Source organism: Elephantulus edwardii, unplaced genomic scaffold (genome assembly GCF_000299155.1).
Source record: "Elephantulus edwardii isolate Elephantulus edwardi_28Jun2011 unplaced genomic scaffold, EleEdw1.0 scaffold00048, whole genome shotgun sequence".
Classification (NCBI taxonomy): domain Eukaryota; kingdom Metazoa; phylum Chordata; class Mammalia; order Macroscelidea; family Macroscelididae; genus Elephantulus; species Elephantulus edwardii.
Window position 1 is genome coordinate 6,136,895 of NW_006399798.1, and position 17,997 is coordinate 6,154,891.

The 17,997-nt window shown below is 55.6% G+C and overlaps 1 protein-coding gene across 1 annotated transcript in view; it reads right to left on the bottom strand.

Annotated features, from left to right (window-relative positions):
* LOC102850142 (unconventional myosin-XVB-like) overlaps nt 1-16,393 on the bottom strand; it is a 31,576-nt gene extending 15,183 nt beyond the window's left edge. The window contains 20 exon segments of the mRNA XM_006886372.1: nt 186-310; nt 467-512; nt 588-703; nt 889-966; nt 1,297-1,422; nt 3,516-3,532; nt 7,013-7,144; nt 7,386-7,481; nt 8,421-8,595; nt 8,843-8,975; nt 9,057-9,115; nt 9,217-9,330; nt 10,380-10,592; nt 10,701-10,814; nt 10,957-11,020; nt 11,113-11,216; nt 11,453-11,543; nt 13,279-13,353; nt 13,498-13,566; nt 14,241-16,393. Of these exon segments, the coding sequence (XP_006886434.1) occupies nt 186-310; nt 467-512; nt 588-703; nt 889-966; nt 1,297-1,422; nt 3,516-3,532; nt 7,013-7,144; nt 7,386-7,481; nt 8,421-8,595; nt 8,843-8,975; nt 9,057-9,115; nt 9,217-9,330; nt 10,380-10,592; nt 10,701-10,814; nt 10,957-11,020; nt 11,113-11,216; nt 11,453-11,543; nt 13,279-13,353; nt 13,498-13,566; nt 14,241-16,393 (4,100 nt within the window).
* Between the last annotated feature and the right edge of the window lie 1,604 nt (nt 16,394-17,997).

Genomic DNA, 17,997 nt, shown 5'->3' on the forward strand with positions numbered 1-17,997 from the left:
GAGAAGGAGAAAGGATTTGAGAGTAGGGAAGGGAATAAGGTGGAGTGACAAGAGAATGGGGTCCCTGGTAAGTGGGTCCATGTTCACTGAAGGGACCCCAGGCTTCATGGTCACTGCAGTGGTCCCTCCTGCTAGGTCTGACCCCAAGGCACCTGCACCCCTGACCCCTCAGCCTGGGTCTCTACCTGGCCAAGAAGGCCTGGAAAAGCACGCGCACAGGGAAGTTCGCACCGCGTGTGCGAATGGCCTCCAGGATGTCCGCCTGGCGCAGCTGCTCAGCCACATGTCCTACGTCAAAGAGGCCTGGGAGCTGGGCAGGGGACGCAGGCCAGGAGAGCGGGGTCAAGGATGTGGGTAGGACACAAAGATGGGCATCAAGGGGTGAGTGACCAGGGCAAGGCAGGGGTGGGAGATCTTGGAAAGGAACTGTGCCCTCCCCGACTTGGGACCAGACTGGGAAGCTCACCTTGCTTGGGTTGGGGTTAATGCACTGGATAAAGTAGACATGGTCCCTGGAGGATGGAAGGGGTCACGTGGGCCCAGGCAGCCCCCATCCAAATACCAGGCTTTGGGAATACTGTGCTCACCTGTGCAACCGGGCTATGAGGTCCTCTAATGACTGCTGGAAGCGTGAGGCCAGGGTAGGGCCAGCTCGGCCTCCGTCAGGCCAGGGCTCCACTTCCTTGAACAGACTGCCCACCAGCTATGGGCGAGAGAGGGCTGAGCCCACTGTCCGGTGTGCTCCTCCTCACAGCCCCCAGGACTAGTCCAAGCGAACAGGGGCTTGTGAGTGAGCCTACTGGGCAACGGTAGGAGTGTTCAGTGGATGAGGACAGTGTGGAGACAGAGTGTGGAGTGACTGGGGTCCAGGGAGGACTGTCAGGTCACCTGGAGCTGGCTCTGGCCAAGCATGTTCACCACGGCAGGGTCCAGATGATCCCGGTTTCTGCTTAAAAACTTATGAACCTGCAGGACACAGTGTGGGGACAGGAGGGAGGCAGGTAAAGAAGGCTGAGTGTAGGAGGGGCTTTCTTGTCTGAAAGTCCAGCCTTCCACACCGAGGCCACCACGTACCCTGCCCCTCTGTGCACCCTTGGGTCTATTACTGGACCTTCAGTCTGCTCCTTGTCAACACTACTCTTCCAATTGCTGGTGCTTGGGTAGGGCTGGCAGCTAGGGGCAAATGACCAAGCCCTGGGGGAACTCCCCTCACCCAGTCCTCTCACCTGTCCAGTGACTCTGCTTAGGGAGGAAGGGAAGCAGTGCCACATCACCTCAGGTATAGGTGACAGGTACCTGGTATGTGACGGTCCCAGCATAATGCTGCACCGTGAAGATGGGCAGGGGCAGCTGGGGCTTGGCGTAGCACGGGTGGCCGCCATGGTGGTAGTGGCATTTCTGGAGGAAGGTGTGGTCAGTGGCCTGAAGGACAGACACATCCCCTCAGGCCTCTGCTCTGCTGTTCCCTCCCTGGACCAGCTTCCCTTCCAGGGCTCCAAGTATCATATTGTTGTTATGTCCTGTCGAGTCACCTGTGACTCTTAGCAACCCTAAACCCTGCTCTATCACTCTCCAGTCTTCTTGTCTCTGACACACCTATTCCCACTGCCCCAGTGACTGAATCAATCCATCTCATTGAGGGTCTTCCTCTCCTGCGCTGTCCCTCCACCCTCCGAAGCATGCTGTCCCTCTCCAAGGACTGATCCCGCCTTGTAACATGTCCAAAGTATGTCAGATGGAGCTTCAGAATCCTTGCCTCCAAGGAGCAGCCTGGTTTCACCCTCTCTAGGATGAACTTGTTTGTTCTCCTAGCAGTCCATGGTATATTCAATACTCTTCTCCAGCACCACAGCTCAAAGGCATCAACTCTCCTTTTATCATCCCTAGTCTTGTCCAGCTCTCTGATGTATAGCAAATAATTGCAAAGACCACGGCCTGTATCAGGCACACCTTAGTTTCCAGACTGACATCGTTGCTCTTCAGTACTTTGGAGAGGTCTCTAATAGCAGACTTTTCCAATGCAATTCTTCTTTTAATTTCCTGGCTGCTGGTACCAAGAGTGTTGATTGCAGAGCCAAGCAAACTGAAGCTGTCAACAATCTCAATCTTCACCATCTATCATGTTGCTGCCAATCAGCCGAGTGGAGAGAATCTTTGTTTTCTTGATATTGAGCTTCAATCCATATTGAAGGCTGCAGTCCTTGACCTTCTGCAGTAAGCGTTTCAGGTCCTCCTAAGTTACAGCAAGCAGTGTTATGTCATCTGCATAATGCAGATTGTTGATGCGTCTACCTCCAACCCTGATGTCACACTTCTCATAGAGCCCAGCCTCCCAGATAATTCGTTCTGCATATAGATTGAAAAGGTATGGGGATAGCATATACCCTTCCCAGTTTTGAACCATGCAGTGTTTCCTTGCTCTGTTCTGACAGCTGTCTCCTGGTCCAAGTATTTTAATATAAAGTGAATATTTTGGGGGGTTTTTTTCCCCTTAAAAAAATTACTCTTCTCAGAAAAAGTCACTTTGTCTGTCTGTCCTCACAAAGGGCACACTCTCTCCCTCAACAGCTTTGTTTTGAACACCCAGGTTCTACTTGAGGCAGACACCGTGACTCAGACCCAGAAGCCACCTAACTTAGCTGGGCTTGGTGGCTTGTAGGGGATCCCCAGACAAAGCAGTTAAAAGACGGGAACCTTGTTGCCTTACATCAGGCTGGCTCTGAGCTGTCTGCACACACTTTGCCATTTAATGGTTAAAACACCACTACCACCCACTAAAAAGAATAATTCTAACAAGGCCAACTAAAAATTTTATTTTTATTTTTTTTAAAAAAAAAATTTTAAAAAAATGATAAAAAAGCCCTCTAAAAATAAAAAAGCACACTGCCATTGAGTAGATTCCACTCAGTTACCCCATATGTGAGAATGGACCTGAATGAAGTATCTTTGTCACAAAAGGACAAATACTGCATAACAGTACTGTTATACAATAGGACAGACATGTGGGAGGGTTGAGGAGAGAATGTAAAAAGAGTGGATAGGTAAGGAACACTCCAGTAGATCAGATGAGGGGAAGAACTGTCCGAAAGGAATATATGATTAGGCATTATGTTTATGGTAACAATCTGGAAAAAGGGGTGTATTGTGGGAGAGGGCTGGAGGGGAAGGGAAGAAAATGTGCAATCATGAAAAAAAAGTTTTGTGTCTTAATAAACCAATAAAACCAGTCTTTATAAGCAAGTCTTTCAAAGATCACTAAGATCTCTGGAGGCTGCTCAGAGGTTATCTTATTAACAGTACGAGACCTTAACAGACCTGCCTGAGGGTTACATGAGACACTCTGCTGACATGGGACACAATATGTCAGTTCTAATCCACCAGCAGCTTCTAGGGGGGAAAAGATGAGCAGTCCCCTCCCATAAAGATTTGCAGCCTCAGCAATCCTACAGGGGGGTCACTAAGGAGTCGGAACGGTCTTGATGGAAGGGTAACGTCAAACGTGTGGTGACATTTACCCTTGTGTGAAATCGACCTTCAGCCGAACAACAGACAGGCCAATGAAGTGAGTCCAAGCTGAGGAGGAAACGCTCTGTAGAACAACCAACTCTAGGAGATCGAACGGGCAGCATTTCCCCAAAACTCAGAAGGCAGGAAAAGGAGGACTAGGGGAGAGTGAGCTGAGGGGATTGTGACCAACTTTACAAACCAAAATGTGCATAAACCGGTGACTGTAATGCAGATACTCTCTGTAAACATCCACCCCAACCACAGTTCCTCAAAAAAGACTCTAGAGGAGCTCTGGTGGCCTAGTCGGTCACTACAGTTGCTGCTCAGCTAACCGCGCAGAACACTTTAAATCACTGAGCCGTAGCGATGCTGCCCAGCCCCGGAAAACAACACTGAGTGACTCTCTGGACCATCAGGGATGCCTGTGGAAAATTTTAGCAAAGTTTCAAGAATCGCGAAAATCAGTGATTTACAAATGAACACACTGTGCTATACAGAAAGGATTTTGTGTATGTCTGAGTAACCAAATTAGTAAGAGACTCCAGATTGGACAGTTAACAGATTCATTTTGCGAAGTGATTGGCTGGAGGTGTGAGGTGACCCAGAGGTGATGCAGAAGAAAGGCCTGGTCACCTACTGCTGAGAAATCAGTCGGTGAAAGCCCTGTGGAGAGTACACACATGGAGTGCACGTAGGTGGAGCACACACATGGAGCACTCCTGTGGCGTGCACACACGTGGAGCACACCCCCTGTGGAGCACTCCTGTGGCATGCACACACGTGGAGCACACATGGAGCACTCCTGTGGCGTGCACACACGGAGCACTGCTGTGGTGTGCACACACGTGGAGCACACATGGAGCACTCCTGTGGCGTGCACACACGGAGCACTCCTGTGGTGTGCACACACGTGGAGCACACACAGAGAACTCCTGTGGTGTGCACACATGTGGAGCACACCCCCTGTGGAGCACTCCTCCTGTGGCATGTACACACGTGGAGCACACACGGAGCACTCCTGTGGTGTGCACACACGTGGAGCACACATGGAGCACTCCTGTGGCGTGCACACACGGGGCACTCCTGTGGTGTGCACACACGTGGAGCACACCCCCTGTGGAGCACTCCTCCTGTGGCGTGCACACACGTGGAGCACACACGGAGCACTCCTGTGGCATGCACACACGTGGAGCACACACGGAGAACTCCTGTGGCGTGCACACACGTGGAGCACACACGGAGAACTCCTGTGGCGTGCACACACGTGGAGCACACACGGAGCACTCCTGTGGCGTGCACACATGTGGAGCACACACGGAGCACTCCTGTGGCGTGCACACACGTGGAGCACACATGGAGCACTCCTGTGGCATGCACACAGGTGGAGCACACACAGAGAACTCCTGTGGTGTGCACACACGTGGAGTACACCCCCTGTGGAGCACTCCTCCTGTGGCGTGCACACACGTGGAGCACACATGGAGCACTCCTGTGGCATGCACACATGTGGAGCACACCCCCTGTGGAGTTGCTCTGACGCACACGGGCCACTGGAGGCTGTTGAATGAAGTTAATAAATGACATAGTGAAATCATGTGTGTTTGACAGCTTCTGGTAAAGAATTCCAACATCTTCCAATGTCAACATTTAACTAGAAAATCTAATTGAAGAGTCATCTTCCATTCAGGGTCATAGTATATTTATCTTATACAGAAACTCCTGCTCTGCTTGGTCCCAACACAACAGAAACTCATCTCCTCCACTTCCAGGGGAGCCCAAGCCCCGCATGCCAGCCTACAGGACGCACGCTTCATGTGATATATATCTGTGTCTGGGCTTTGAGCTTTTGTTTGTTTCTGTGTTTTAATTAGCCTCTCTCGTGTTATCCCTGAAGGAAGCTCTTGTGGTCTAGGAGCAAGTACCTGGGCTGCCAATCCAAAGGTCTGAGCCTACTAGGAAAGCTCTGGTGGTCTAATGGTGAAGAATTGAGCTGCCAACCCAAAGACATGAGGTTCAAATCCACCAGCAGCTCTGAGGGAGAAGGATGGGCAGTCCCCTCCTGTGTGATAAAATGTCTCTGAAAACCCACTGCAGGGTCCACAATGGGTGGATTCTGACTCAATGGGACATAGCAAGTGGCTCTGCAAGAGAAAGATGGGCAATCTCCTTCTGTATGATTTACAGCCTCTGACAACCTGCTGGACGGTCAACTGTGAGTCAACAGTTATTATGTGGTCGAGCTGTGGTGCTGGAGAAGAGTATTGAATGTACCCTGGACTGCCAAGAAAACAAACAGATTCATCCTAGAGAGGGTTAAACCAGGCTGCTCCTTGGAGGCAAAGATTCTGGGGCTTCGTCTGACATACTTTGGACATGTTGCAAGCAGAGACAGATCTTTGGAGAGGGACATCATGCTGGGTAGGGTGGAGGGACAGCACAGGAGGGGAAGACCCTCTATGAGGTGGATTGATTCAGTGACTGGGGTAATCGGGATGGGTGTGTCAGAGGCCATGCGATTGGCACAGGACAGAGCAGGGTTTAGGGCTGTTGTACATAGGGTTGCTATGAGACGCAAACGACTCCACGGCACATAACAACAACAACAACGAGATGGTACAAAGTAACTTCTGCTCTCCCTGAGTCCTGTGCTGGGTCACTTTCACTTACAGTTCTGGCATGCATAGTCATCCATTCCTCCAATAAACATTCAGACTTTCTCACATAGGGCAGAGGTCTCAGCTAGTCTTAGACAAGGAGGCAGCTCTAATGGAGCTGGAAGAAAGAGTGAGTTAGGGGAGCTCTGGTGGCCTAGTGGCAAGGAGCTGCAACTACAATCCCAGAGGCGCACGGTTCGAATCCACCAGATGCTCTGCCAGAAAAGGAGGGACAGTCTCCTCCTGTACCAGTCAGATCTGATTTGACAGTACACGCACACAAAAATAAAAAAAAAAAGAGTGAATTAAAGTGTCCAGAGTAACCATAGCTGACCCTCCAGTGAGTTCATTCTCTCAGGCTCATGAGAGAAGATTGCCCATCCTTCTCCCCCGGAGCAGCTGATGGATTCAAACTGTATGCCTTTGGGATTGCAGTGCGGCTTCTTGCCACTAAGCCACCAGAGCTCCATGCCTGTGGCTAGCTGTGCTACCAAATACAAGGGGGGAGGATGCTGTAACAGTGACAGTGACCAGTAGAAAAGCAGGTGGAATGGATGCACCCCTGTCTTGAGTCACTCCCCCTCCTGGCTGGAGGCCTGCACTGCACCTGGCCACCTTTAAGAGGCATCCATCCCAGGACAGCCCTAGACATCAGGTACCATCAGGTACCAGAGACGCTGGGGCCAGACTTTGTCCCAGTTCTACGGGAGTCTAGGGCCGTCTCTCCTTAGATGCTGCCCTCCTGAACTGTGTGAAAGAATTTCTGGGTCTTATAACCTTGTTGCCATCCTGGAAGGCCCTACTGGCCATCCTTCCCCCACCACTTGGGGGTCACTGCCCCTGGCCCTCACCTGGGACAGCCATGTCTGGGCATCCAGGATACTCAGCAGGCTGTGGGGTTGGTCTACGAGGAGGTCCAGGCAAGACACCCGTGGAGCCTGGGAGATGGGCACCCAGGACAGCGACTCCTGTCGACACTCCTCCTGAAACAGCCAGCACTTGGCCTTGACCGAGCTGTCCACACTTGTGGGTCCCCATTGGAAAGGGAGCAGGGGCGAGGCTCCCATTTTACAGATGAGCAAATGGAGGTCCAGAAGGATACCCACCCACAGCAACAGGGCTTCAGAAGAGAGCTCTCAGCCCCGTGCTTCCTTCCCCAAGAAGGGCCTGTTTTCCAGGCAGCAGTGCCCCCTCCCACCTACCCCACCCAGCCGCCCGTCGCACCTCCTCCTGGGCCAGTAGCATCTGGCTGGAGAAGACCTGCAGGCGCTCACTGGCCAGGTTGCTGCAGAGCTGCTCAAGGCTGTTCACCTGCAGTGCCTGAGGACACACGGAAAGTGGGGTGAGAACACGGAGGACCTGGGGCTGGGCCTGGGGCAGGAGACAGGCACGAGGCCTCATGCCCTCATTACCCTCCTCCAGGGGCTGCCACACTCTTGTCCTGGGGTTTGCGGAGAGGATGCTGCACCTACCCCAGCTGCCCTCTTACAGCCCACACCCTGCCTGATTCTTGGGCACAGCTGAGATGTTGAACTCTGGTTATGGGCGTCCATGGCCCGGAAAGCCCCTTTCCCTCCTCCCTAGCTCACTCTCAGTATCCCTCCTTCTTAGAAGCAGGACTCCAGACCACCTCCTCCAGGAAGCCTTCCAGCAATCCTCTTTCCCCTGACATTCCAGATCCTTCCAACAGGCTCTCCTTTGCAAACAAGCCCCATGAACCCTCACTTGAGGCAGCTTTGTAAAGAGTTTTGGCCCCTCTAAGACACAAGCGCGCACACATGCCTGTCCCCTCCCTCTTCAGGCAGTGCCAACGGCCACCAAGGACACACTGTGGAGAGCAGGGCAGGGAAAGAAGTGGTGACAGTGCCTATCCAGGGCCACCTCCTCTCTCTCCAGCCCCTCCCTCATCCCTGGCCTGAGCTGGTGTGACTTGGAAAGGAGCACGTGGGAGGTTAGGGCACCTCCCCTCCTCCACTCCTCTCCCCCGTGTGTGGAAGGTGGGGCTGGGGGGTCCGTCTTCTGTAATATCAGTCAGGAGGAAGTCTCTAGAGGCCATGCCAAGGTGGACACTAGGGGACTACTTCTCCCCCAGAAGCAGGGGATCAGCCCTTGGCTGCACCATCTCATCAGAGCCTTCCACTGCTCAAGAGATAGGCCCTAGCGTGACCTCACTCTATAGACGGGCACACGGGACCAGAGAGAGGTTCATTAACTTGTCCAAGACAGGAGTTCTGAGGCACCCAGAGGCCCTGCCCCCACCTGCGGTGCTGGGGAGGACAGCAGGGGCTGAGGTGGGGGGCTCAGGGTGGGCTCCCGCCCTCATCAGAGAAGCTACCGGGGTCCTGATGGCCCAGGCCTTAGAGAAGGAAGCAGGGTGCAGGCTTAGAGATAAATTCAGGCACAGGATGGGACCAGCCATCTCTGCAATTTTGAGCTGGTGGTGAGAGGGGAACCCCAAGCTCCCCAGAGGGGGCCTGCTCTGCCCTCTCCACACCTGCATCACCCTCCCCTGTCCTGACATTAACCCAGCTGTTCCCAGATGGGTGCACTAGGACCCACTAGATAGATATTCATGAAGCAGTGAACAGCCATGGGTGTCCCCACAGGAGTGCTTCTGAGGTCCTCCAAATACAAGAGAAGGAGCTCCCCCATCCCATGACTGGGGCCCACCCAGGGCTGACCTCAAAGCTGTAGACGTCCACCACAGTGACGGTGCCCACGCTGCCGCCCTCCCTGGGTGGTGCCAGCTTCACATTAATCCTCCTCAGGAGCCAATCAAAGAGCCGCGAGTACAGGGCCTTGGCCAGGGTGTCCCTGTGGGCATGGTGAGTGAGTGGTCACAGGGACACAGCTCCAAGGCTCTGTCCACTCCTGCCTGCCCAGCCAGACCGTCACCTGGCATCAAGGGCGCTCTCCACAGGCAGCGACCTCGAAACCTGGCCATAGGGCGTCTCCTGGAGGGCAGAGCGGGAGCAGTGAGTCCAGTCTTAGGCACACGTGGCCTGTCACCAAGCCTCCTGGCCGAGACCACCTGCCCACACACCCTCAGGCTCACCAGGACCCTCTGGGTGACAGCCCTCTCCAGGCGACCGGGCGGCACTCGAAGCAGCCGGGCTGCTGTGTGGACTTCTGCCCAGCCGGACAGGGCAGCCACCTGCCGGGACTCCCGCTGGACAGAGAAAAGGAAGGGATGGCAGCACAGGGTGAGAGCCAGGCAGGGACGAGCCAGGGTTTCTGGTCCAAGCAGGGCAGTTTCCTTCCCTGATACTCAGGTTGGCCAGCCCCGAGGTTTGGTCCTGATTTCATCTCTTTACTAGCTGGTTAGCTTTGAAAACCTTCTTTCCCCGAGGCCCCGTCTCTCTTGCTGCAGATGAAGCAGCAATGGGCACGTTGCAGTGCTATCTTGAGAACTAAAGAGAGGACGGACATACGTGGTCTTCACAATGCCAGGCCTTGGGGGGGGGGCGGGCAGGCGTTTGGACAGTCAGGAGATGCAGCTGTCAGTTTTTGCAGTCTTTTTTTACAATAATCATTCTTTTTTTTTAAAATTTTATTTTTTTAAATAATTTTAATGAACATTTACAGAGAATTTGGATTTCCATTCATTCATTGCTGCACTTCTCTCCCCGCCCAGCCCTCTCCCCCCGCCCCCCAGTTCGCTCCTCTCTTTCAAAAGTAAAAGTAAGACTCCCTCCCTGGTACACAATCCCCCCGGGCCCCTCCCACCGCCCCAAGTACATTCCACTATGCAAGCTTAATTGTAGACTCTTGTGAGTTTCTGCAGTCTTTTCGATGAGGACTGTAAGCCTAGCAGAGATTGTGAGGATAGGGTGGAGCTGGCAAGGTTTCCTTCTGCTACGTTTCAGAGCTGACTCAGTGACACCTGACAACTCCTAACAACGGGGACCAGGGTGGCTCTGAAGCCCAGAGGAGCCCAGCTGCACCCCTTGCCTGCTCCTGTGTGTAAACAAGCCCCTGCCAAGCCAGCAACACACATCTGCACCCCCACAGCACGCATCTGCCCTTTCCACACCTGCCCCACCCTCCCCAGCCCTGGCACGAGCTCAGCTGTTGTCAGATGGACACACTAGGACCCACTAGATATTCAGGAAGTGGGTAAGCAGCCACGAGCGTCCCCACAAGGAGCGCTCCTGAGGTCCTCCAAACACAAGATAAGGAGCTCCCCCAGCCCGTGACTGGGGTCCACCCAGGGGTGACCTCAAAGCTGTAGACGTCCACCACAGTGACAGTGCCCACAGGGGAGCCCACCTCTAAAGAGGAGAAGCAGATATTGCCCAGCTGCAGGATGGTGGCCAGTACGGCCCAGACGGCGGCCATCTCCTCGGGGCTCACGTCCAAAGCCTGCAGGGCTTTCACCAGCCCCTCAAAGTCCTGAGTGTCCTCTTTGCCGGGGAACCTACAGGCTCGGCCCTGTGGAGAGCAGCAGAGTGTAGCCAGGGCCCGACTCCCTGTCCCTGCTCTGCCGAGCTCAGTACCAATCCTTCTCCCAGCAGCTCCCAGGGAGCTCTGTGGGCCCACCTGGTTCAGGTAGTAGTATGTCTCTGGTCCTTGCAGGGAGAGCCTCTCCTGTTCTGCGGGGTCTAGTCCCGCCAGCATCTCATAGAAGACGTGGAAGCTCCTCTCGTTCGGGGCCTTTGGGAGACGGGCTGGCTTAGGGGGAGCAGTGGCCTGGCCTTGTGATTCGGAGGAGGCAAGCTTGGGGGAGTCAGCAGCCAGAAGCCCCCATCTCCTTCTTACTTCAGAGCTGCTGGGGGTGGAGCAGGGCGGGTCTTACCTGAAACACCACTCTGGAGGACTCTAGCAGATAGTGTGACACAGAGGCTCCGAGGATGACTCCGCTGTGGGCACAGGAGACCAGGTGGGGGTGCCCAGGCCATGTCCCACCAGGAACCCCACTCAGGAGGCATCCACCTGGACCCCCATTGCTCACCACTGCAGGTAGAGGCATGAAACTTGGCCGAAGCGGCTGGCATTGGCATTGAGGATGGTCTTGGCATGGCCAAAGCTGCTAAGCACAGGCAGCATGGCCTCCAGCTGTGGGCAAGGTTTTCTCATGTGCCCCTAGGAGTGGCCAGGGTGCCCTAAATGGGTGTCCTGTGCCAGCTGAAGGTATTCCATGTGCTAGGTCGGTGGAGAGGTGAGTCCCATCAAGACAGCCCCTCACCCCCCTGTTGGAAGCCCAAAGTGACCTTCCTCCAAAGTACAGCTAATTCTAGATCCTAGAGAAATGTCACTATGTGGCTCAGGTGGTGACTCCGACCCACCCTTACCTGGCATCCCTGGCCCTTCTCCTGTCCAAGGCTGCTGAGGAACCGCACGACCTTTCTAGCAGCTTCGGTCTTCCCTGAACCACTGTGCCCACTGCAGGAGGGAGGGGCTACACATAGAGTCGGAAACCAGTGGGGTGACAGCTGGGGGCCCATGAGGACCACCCAATGAGTTCATGGAGCAGGGCAAAGCCCTTGAAAGTTCTGCCTACCCTAGAAGAGGCCCCAGCAATATGGAAAAGAGCCTGGAGGCCAGATGCCTCATCCAGGGGCACACATGGGTAACAGTAGCCCTCACTCAGGCCACTGTGGTCACCCTGCAGCATAGCAGACCAGAACACAGATGCAGAAATTGGGTCCCTCCAACTACCAGCTTGCAATGTGACCTGCGGGCACCTGTGAGTTTCTGAAAGCCACAGTGCCTTGATTGACTGTCTGCAAGGAGTTTAGAGTGCTAACTACTTCAAGAACACTCAGTGGGAAGCTAACTGAAACCAGCTTCCTAGGGAAGCACGTGGATGTGTCCCCAAGAAAAACAGGGTGCTTCCATGAACCCTCATAAGACCCAGAAGAGCAGCTGTGGGAAACTAAGGTCCTTGAGAGCTTGTAGAAAATAGATTTACAAGAAGCTGTTGTAAATAGAGATAAGCTTTTTGTATGCTTGCTAGAACTGAGTAAATAATTAAAAGCCCTGTTTCCTGGTTATCCAAGGACTCATTCCTTTCTAGCCCCAGGGATAATTGTTAGGTAGACTTTTGGGTCTTTGAGATAATTTTTTGTTGTGTAGCAAGAAGTCTAGCTTTTCTGATAGTAATGGAATGCTTGTATTCTCCATATGTTGTTGTTGTCATTTGCGACTCATAGTGACCCTATGTACAACAGCCCTAAACCGTGCTCTATCCTGTGCCAATCTCACTGCCTCTGACACACCCATCCCGATTACCCCAGTCACTGAATCAATCCACCTCATAGAGGGCCTTCCCCTCCTGCGCTGTCCCTCCACCCTACCAAGCATGATGTCACCCTCCAAAGACCTGTCCCTCCTTACAACATGTCCAAAGTATGTCAGACGAAGCCCCAGAATCCTTGCCTCCAAGGAGCAGCCTGGTTTAATCCTCTGTACGATGAATCTGTTTGTTTTCTTGGCAGTCCATGGTACATTCAATACTCTTCTCCAGCACCACAGCTCAAAGGCGTCAATTCTCCTGTCCTCCCTAGTCATTGTCCAACTCTCAGATGCATAACAAGTTATTGCAAAACCATGGCCTGTATCAGGCGGACTTTAGTCTTCAGAGAGACACCGTTGCTCTTGAGTACTTTAGAGAGGTCCCTAACCGCAGACTTTCCCATTGCAATACGTTTTTTGATTTCCTGGCTACTGGTGCCAAGAGTGTTGACCATGGAGCCGAGCAAACTGAAGCTGTGAACAATCTCAATCTCTTCGCCATCCATCCTGATGCTACCGATTGGTCCAGTGGTGAGAATTTTTGTCTTCTTGACATTGAGCCTCAGTCCATATTGAAGGCTGCAGTCCTTGACCCTCTGCAGTAAGTGCCTCTCTCTATATATATATTCCATATATATATTCCATATATATATTCCATATATACACACACACACACATATATATATACTGAAAAAAAAGAAAACTTGGGGCCTTGTCTTTTTAACCTGGTTCCCTGTGCCTCTCCCGTGCTCTCTCTCTTTGTCTCTTTGTGTTTTTTTCTTCAGCAGCACCGTCTCCTCAGGTCCCAATGGTAAATGACAACAGGGACCCAGGTCACGTGTTCAAGCCCACTGGAGGTACAGCAAGAGGCAGCTCTACTCACCTGAGAAGGAGGCACACTTCCTGCTTGGCACTCTGAGCCAGGCTTTGGGCTGCTTCCACCATTGCGAAGATGTGCCTACGAGGAAGACTGGAGCTGAGAGGCCAGAGGTGGGCATCAGGAGCCCTCCTCATGTCAGCTGTAGGAATAAACATGACATGTCCCAGGCCCCAGGATCTGGTCCCTCAAGTGGTGAACAAGGGTCTGTGGAAGGGTACATACGGGGTTGTGTTGGGGACTTTTCCAGGACGGTAGCTGGCCAGGACCTCAGGTGTAGAGAGAGGCAGGGGCCTACAGGGGTTCAAGACAAGTAGTAGGGGCCCCCCAAAGGTCTGAGGAAAAAGGCAGAAATTCACCAGAGCATGGAGGGAAAGTAGGTGCAAATCATTGGGGTGGGACCTTGATGTACCCCACTCCAGCCACCCTGGTTTCACTCCACAGTCCCCAAAGATGGTCTACCACACACCCAGGGGTAGGGCAGTAAAGGGGCCTCTGTCCCCAAGGGAATGGCCACCTCCAGGCCCTGTCTCCTCCCCAGGCCCTCCTTACATAGATTCGGTCCAGGTGAAATCTCTTCTTGAGGCACAAGAGCACAGAGCTGTCACACAGTGGTCTGGGGTGGGGACAGCAGGGTGGGGGACAGGGAGTTAGGAGGGCAGAGGGCTCGGGTTAGTTTGCCCTGGGCTACGGGACAGCTGGGAACCCATTCACCCTCTCTGAGCTTCACCCATCAAACAGGAGCCCCGCTGTTCAATCACCCACGCCAAGGGGTGTGACAAGCATGAATGTCACTAACTACTTCATGCACTTAGAGAGTGATGTGGTGGTCAGTGGCCCATGCAACAGCAAACCCTCTGTGGTACAGACCCCTGGAAGGGTCTGCTGCCCAGGTCACCAATGCTGAACATAGAGGAGTTAAGGGGCGCCAGGACTCGATCCCCGGGATTGGCTGACTTGCAGCTCACCGCAGCCGAGCCAGGTCCTCGATGTCCTCCAGGCCCTTGTGCTCAGCATCGGGGACAGGTGACGCCTCCATCCCAGGCCCGAGGCTCAGCTCCAGGTGCCGCTCCAGCGCCTCCTCCGCCTCGTCCTCAGGCTCCCAGCGCTCCCCGGGGCACCTGCGGGGCCCCAAGCACCTTTCTCGCCCCAAGCGGGTCTCCAGGGTGAGCTGGGGCAGCAGCGTGCAGGGTCTAGGCTCAGGGTCCTCACGGGGGTCCTCGCCCTGCGCCCAGTGCACTGGCACCTTGGCTTCTGAGACCTGGGGCTCCGCCTCGCTGCTGGAGCCGCTGTCATTGCCCGGGGACTCGTCGGGGGCAGTCAGGACGAGGAGGGAGCTGGTTGCTCCTTCCTCTGCCGCCCTGCTCCCCTCATTGTCCCCTTCCCCGGCGGGCACGTCCACGGTCGCTTCCCCTGAGTTCCGTGTGCTCGACACCCTTCTTGCCGGGTGGATCCTGGGGAACACGACCGCGAACTTGGGGTCACCAGCCACATCTTCCTGGTGGGAGGGGTCGTCAGGGGCTGCAGTCTTCACAGCCTGCAGGGAACCGGAGCCGCCGCCAGGGGGAGCCCTCGGCCGTCCCCCAAGGCCTGAGACGCCCGCCAGACGCAGCACTAGACGGCGCCGAAGCCCCGCCCCGGGGCGCCGCCCCTCGCCCCCCCGAGGCCCCACCCTCCTATCCATGTCCCGCCCCTCGCACGCCGGCGGCCCTGCCACGCTACTTGAGCCCCGCCCCTCACGCTCCCGCAGCCCCGCCCCGCTGCCTGAGCCCCGCCCCTCGCGCTCCCGCGGCCCCGCCCCACTACGTGAGCCTCTCCCCTGGCTCGCCCCAGGCCCCGCCTCGCTGCTTGAGCCCCGCCCCTCTCGCGCCCCAGGCCCCGCTCTCCGCCCCTTGTGCTTGTGCAGTTCGAGCCGCCGCAGCAGCCACCCGAGCAGGCCCAGGGTGCGCACTGCGCGCATGAGCCGTTCCTTGAGGCCTGCGTGGCGGGGCTGTGCGGCCCCGGGAGCAGGGCCTGGCGGGGGCGGAGCGCCGGAACTGCGGAGCGCCACGAGGGCCGCCGGCGGCGCCTGGTCCGCGGGCGCGTCGTCCGCCTCCACCGCCCCCGGGCGCTCTCCCGCCCGCACCTGCGTCTTCTCCAGCTCTGTTCCCACCTGGCGGCGCCTCGCTCGGGGCATCGACGCTTCGCTGGCTCCGGGCTCCGCGCCCCGCGGCTCGCTCTCGGCCTGCGCCCCGTGGCCACTGGCGCCCGGCACCGGCCGGCTGTCTCGAGGAGACCGCCGAGGGGCGCGCGCACGGCGGTCCACGAGAGGACTGGAGCCCGGGGCGCCTCGCGCTGCCCTTTCGTCCTTGGCGGCTCGGCTCGCTGTCCCCGGGACTGTCCCAAGGCTGGGGTCAGGTCCAGCTCGCTCCAGACTCGAGTTTGTCCCAGACGCGGAGTCCTCGCTAGCTCCCGGGGGCCTCGTTTCCAAGAGCCTCTCCTGGCTCGGGCCTCGGGCAGGGGCCTGGGCACTGTCTCTGCGCCCTGGCTCTGGCGCAGTTCGTGGACCTTCCGAGTCCGTGGCCGTGTCCCCCAGCCCGGAGCGCAGCCGCGGGGCCCCGCCGCTCTGGCTCCCGCTCTCCGCGGGCTCCCACGCTTCGCTGTCCAGGCAGGAGCTGCCCCCGTCCCCACCCGACGTGTCGCCATCGAGGCTCCGGGTCTCCTGGCCGCCTGGTTGGCCAGAAGACCTCCGCCCTCTCCCTCTCCTGCGGCGGCCTCGCTCGTCCCGCCGCCCTTCTTCCGGTGCCCTTCCCTCCACCTTCCCACCTCGGCTGGTCCCCGGTTTCCCGCTTTCCTCGGGGACACAGCCCCGACGCCGCCTGCTGCCTCGCTTCCCTGGGGGCTCTAACGGTACTCCGCGGCCGCTGCTCCCTTCTGTAGAGGGTTCCCCCGGGTCTCCCTGGTCTCTGGCGGTGGTGGGCTCTGAAGTGGGTTCCGCCCCTCGGTCCTTACTGCGGCCTGGTGGGCAGTCGCGGCCGGGCTCCCCGTCGGCGCTGACCAACCCGGACTCCTGGTCCTCTTTCGCCGGCCTCCTCCCCGCTCCCGCTGTGCGTTTGGGCGCTTTGCCCTTCCTCCCACCCATGGCGTCTCCAGGGACAAGTGGCAGCAGGGTCTGTAGTGCCCACTATCAGGGGATCTGGCTACTCGGGTGCAGGACCTCTGGGTGTCCATGCAGGCTCGCTCTCCTGCCCCACCCCGGGCTCCTGCCTTACATTAGGCCATCAATAATGCAGGTGCAGCGGGTCCTGACCCCCTCAGCCAACAATGGAGCAGAGGACACTCGAGAAAGAGGAGACGCTGCATACAAAGGCCGTGGACAGCCGATGGTGCTGCTGTCAGCCAGGCCATCTGGGCACCTCCTCTGCCATCAGCTTGCCCTGCAGGGAGGGCCGTGAACCTAGACCCACCCTCCTTCCTTGACCTTCTGGGGGGTTCCACAAGGCTTTACTAGGCAGACAGACCTTCAGCGCTAGTCATGTGGCATTGCAAGAATTTTGTTACCCGATTCTTCAGTTGTGAAATACACCACAAGGGTAGCCTTTACAGAGGAAAGCCAAACACCTCTCTGTAAGCCCTGAGGGAGCTCTGGTGGTCCAGTGGTAGGAAGCTGCATTGCAATCCAACAGCCCTTCTGCGGAAGGAGGATGGGCCATCTCCTCCCTGCAATTTGTTGTTGTTAATGTGCCATCAAGTCACCTGCAACTCATAGCAACTGTGTACAACAACTCTGAAGGCTGCCCTGTCCTGAACCAGTCTCACTGACTCCAATACACCTATCCCCATTGCCTTAGTTACTGTATCAGTCCATCTCATCCAGCATCTTCCTCGCCTGTGTCCCCTCAACCCTTCTGAGCATGATGTCCTTCTCTAAGGACCAGTCTTTCCTGGCCACGTGCCCAAAGTATGTGAGATGTAGCTTCAAAATCCTAGCCTCCAAGGAGAAACTTGGTTTCACCCTCTCCAAGACCTATTTGTTTTCTTGGCAGTCCATGGTATGTTCAAGACTTCTCCAGCACCACAACTCAAAGGCATCAATTCCATTCTACTTAGTCATGAAGCTTTCTGATGCTTAGCAAGTAATTGCAAAGACCATGGACTGGATCAGGCGTGTCTTCGTTTCTAGACTGACATAGTTGCTTCTTAGTACTTTAGAAAGGTCCCTGACGGCAGTTTTCCCCAATGCAATTTGCCTTTTGATTTCCTGACTGCTCGTGCCAAAAGTATTGATTGTGGAGCTGAGCAAACTGTGACTGTTAACTTCAACCTCTTCTCCATCCATCATGGTGCTGTCACTTGGCCCAGTGGTGAGCATGTTTGTTGTCTTGAGGTTGAGCCCCTGCCAATTTATACCTCTGAAAACCCCATGGAGGGTCAGCTATGAGTTGGTTCTTACCCCACAGCACACAACAGCAACAATGCTGTCTTTTTTTTTTTTTTTACAATGCTGTCTTAAAATCAACTTCTCAACTTGAAAATAACTGGCTTACCATAGGAAGGTTCATACAGGGTACAAATAGTTTATGTTCCATAGTAGTTGTGTACAGTCGAGTGGGAACTTACAGCTGACTCTCCAGCAGGTTTTCAGAGGCAATAAATTGCACGGGAGGAGACTAATCTTTCTCCCATAGAGAAACTGCTGGATTTGAACCACGTACGTTTGCAATGGCAGCGGAAGGCCTTACTTCC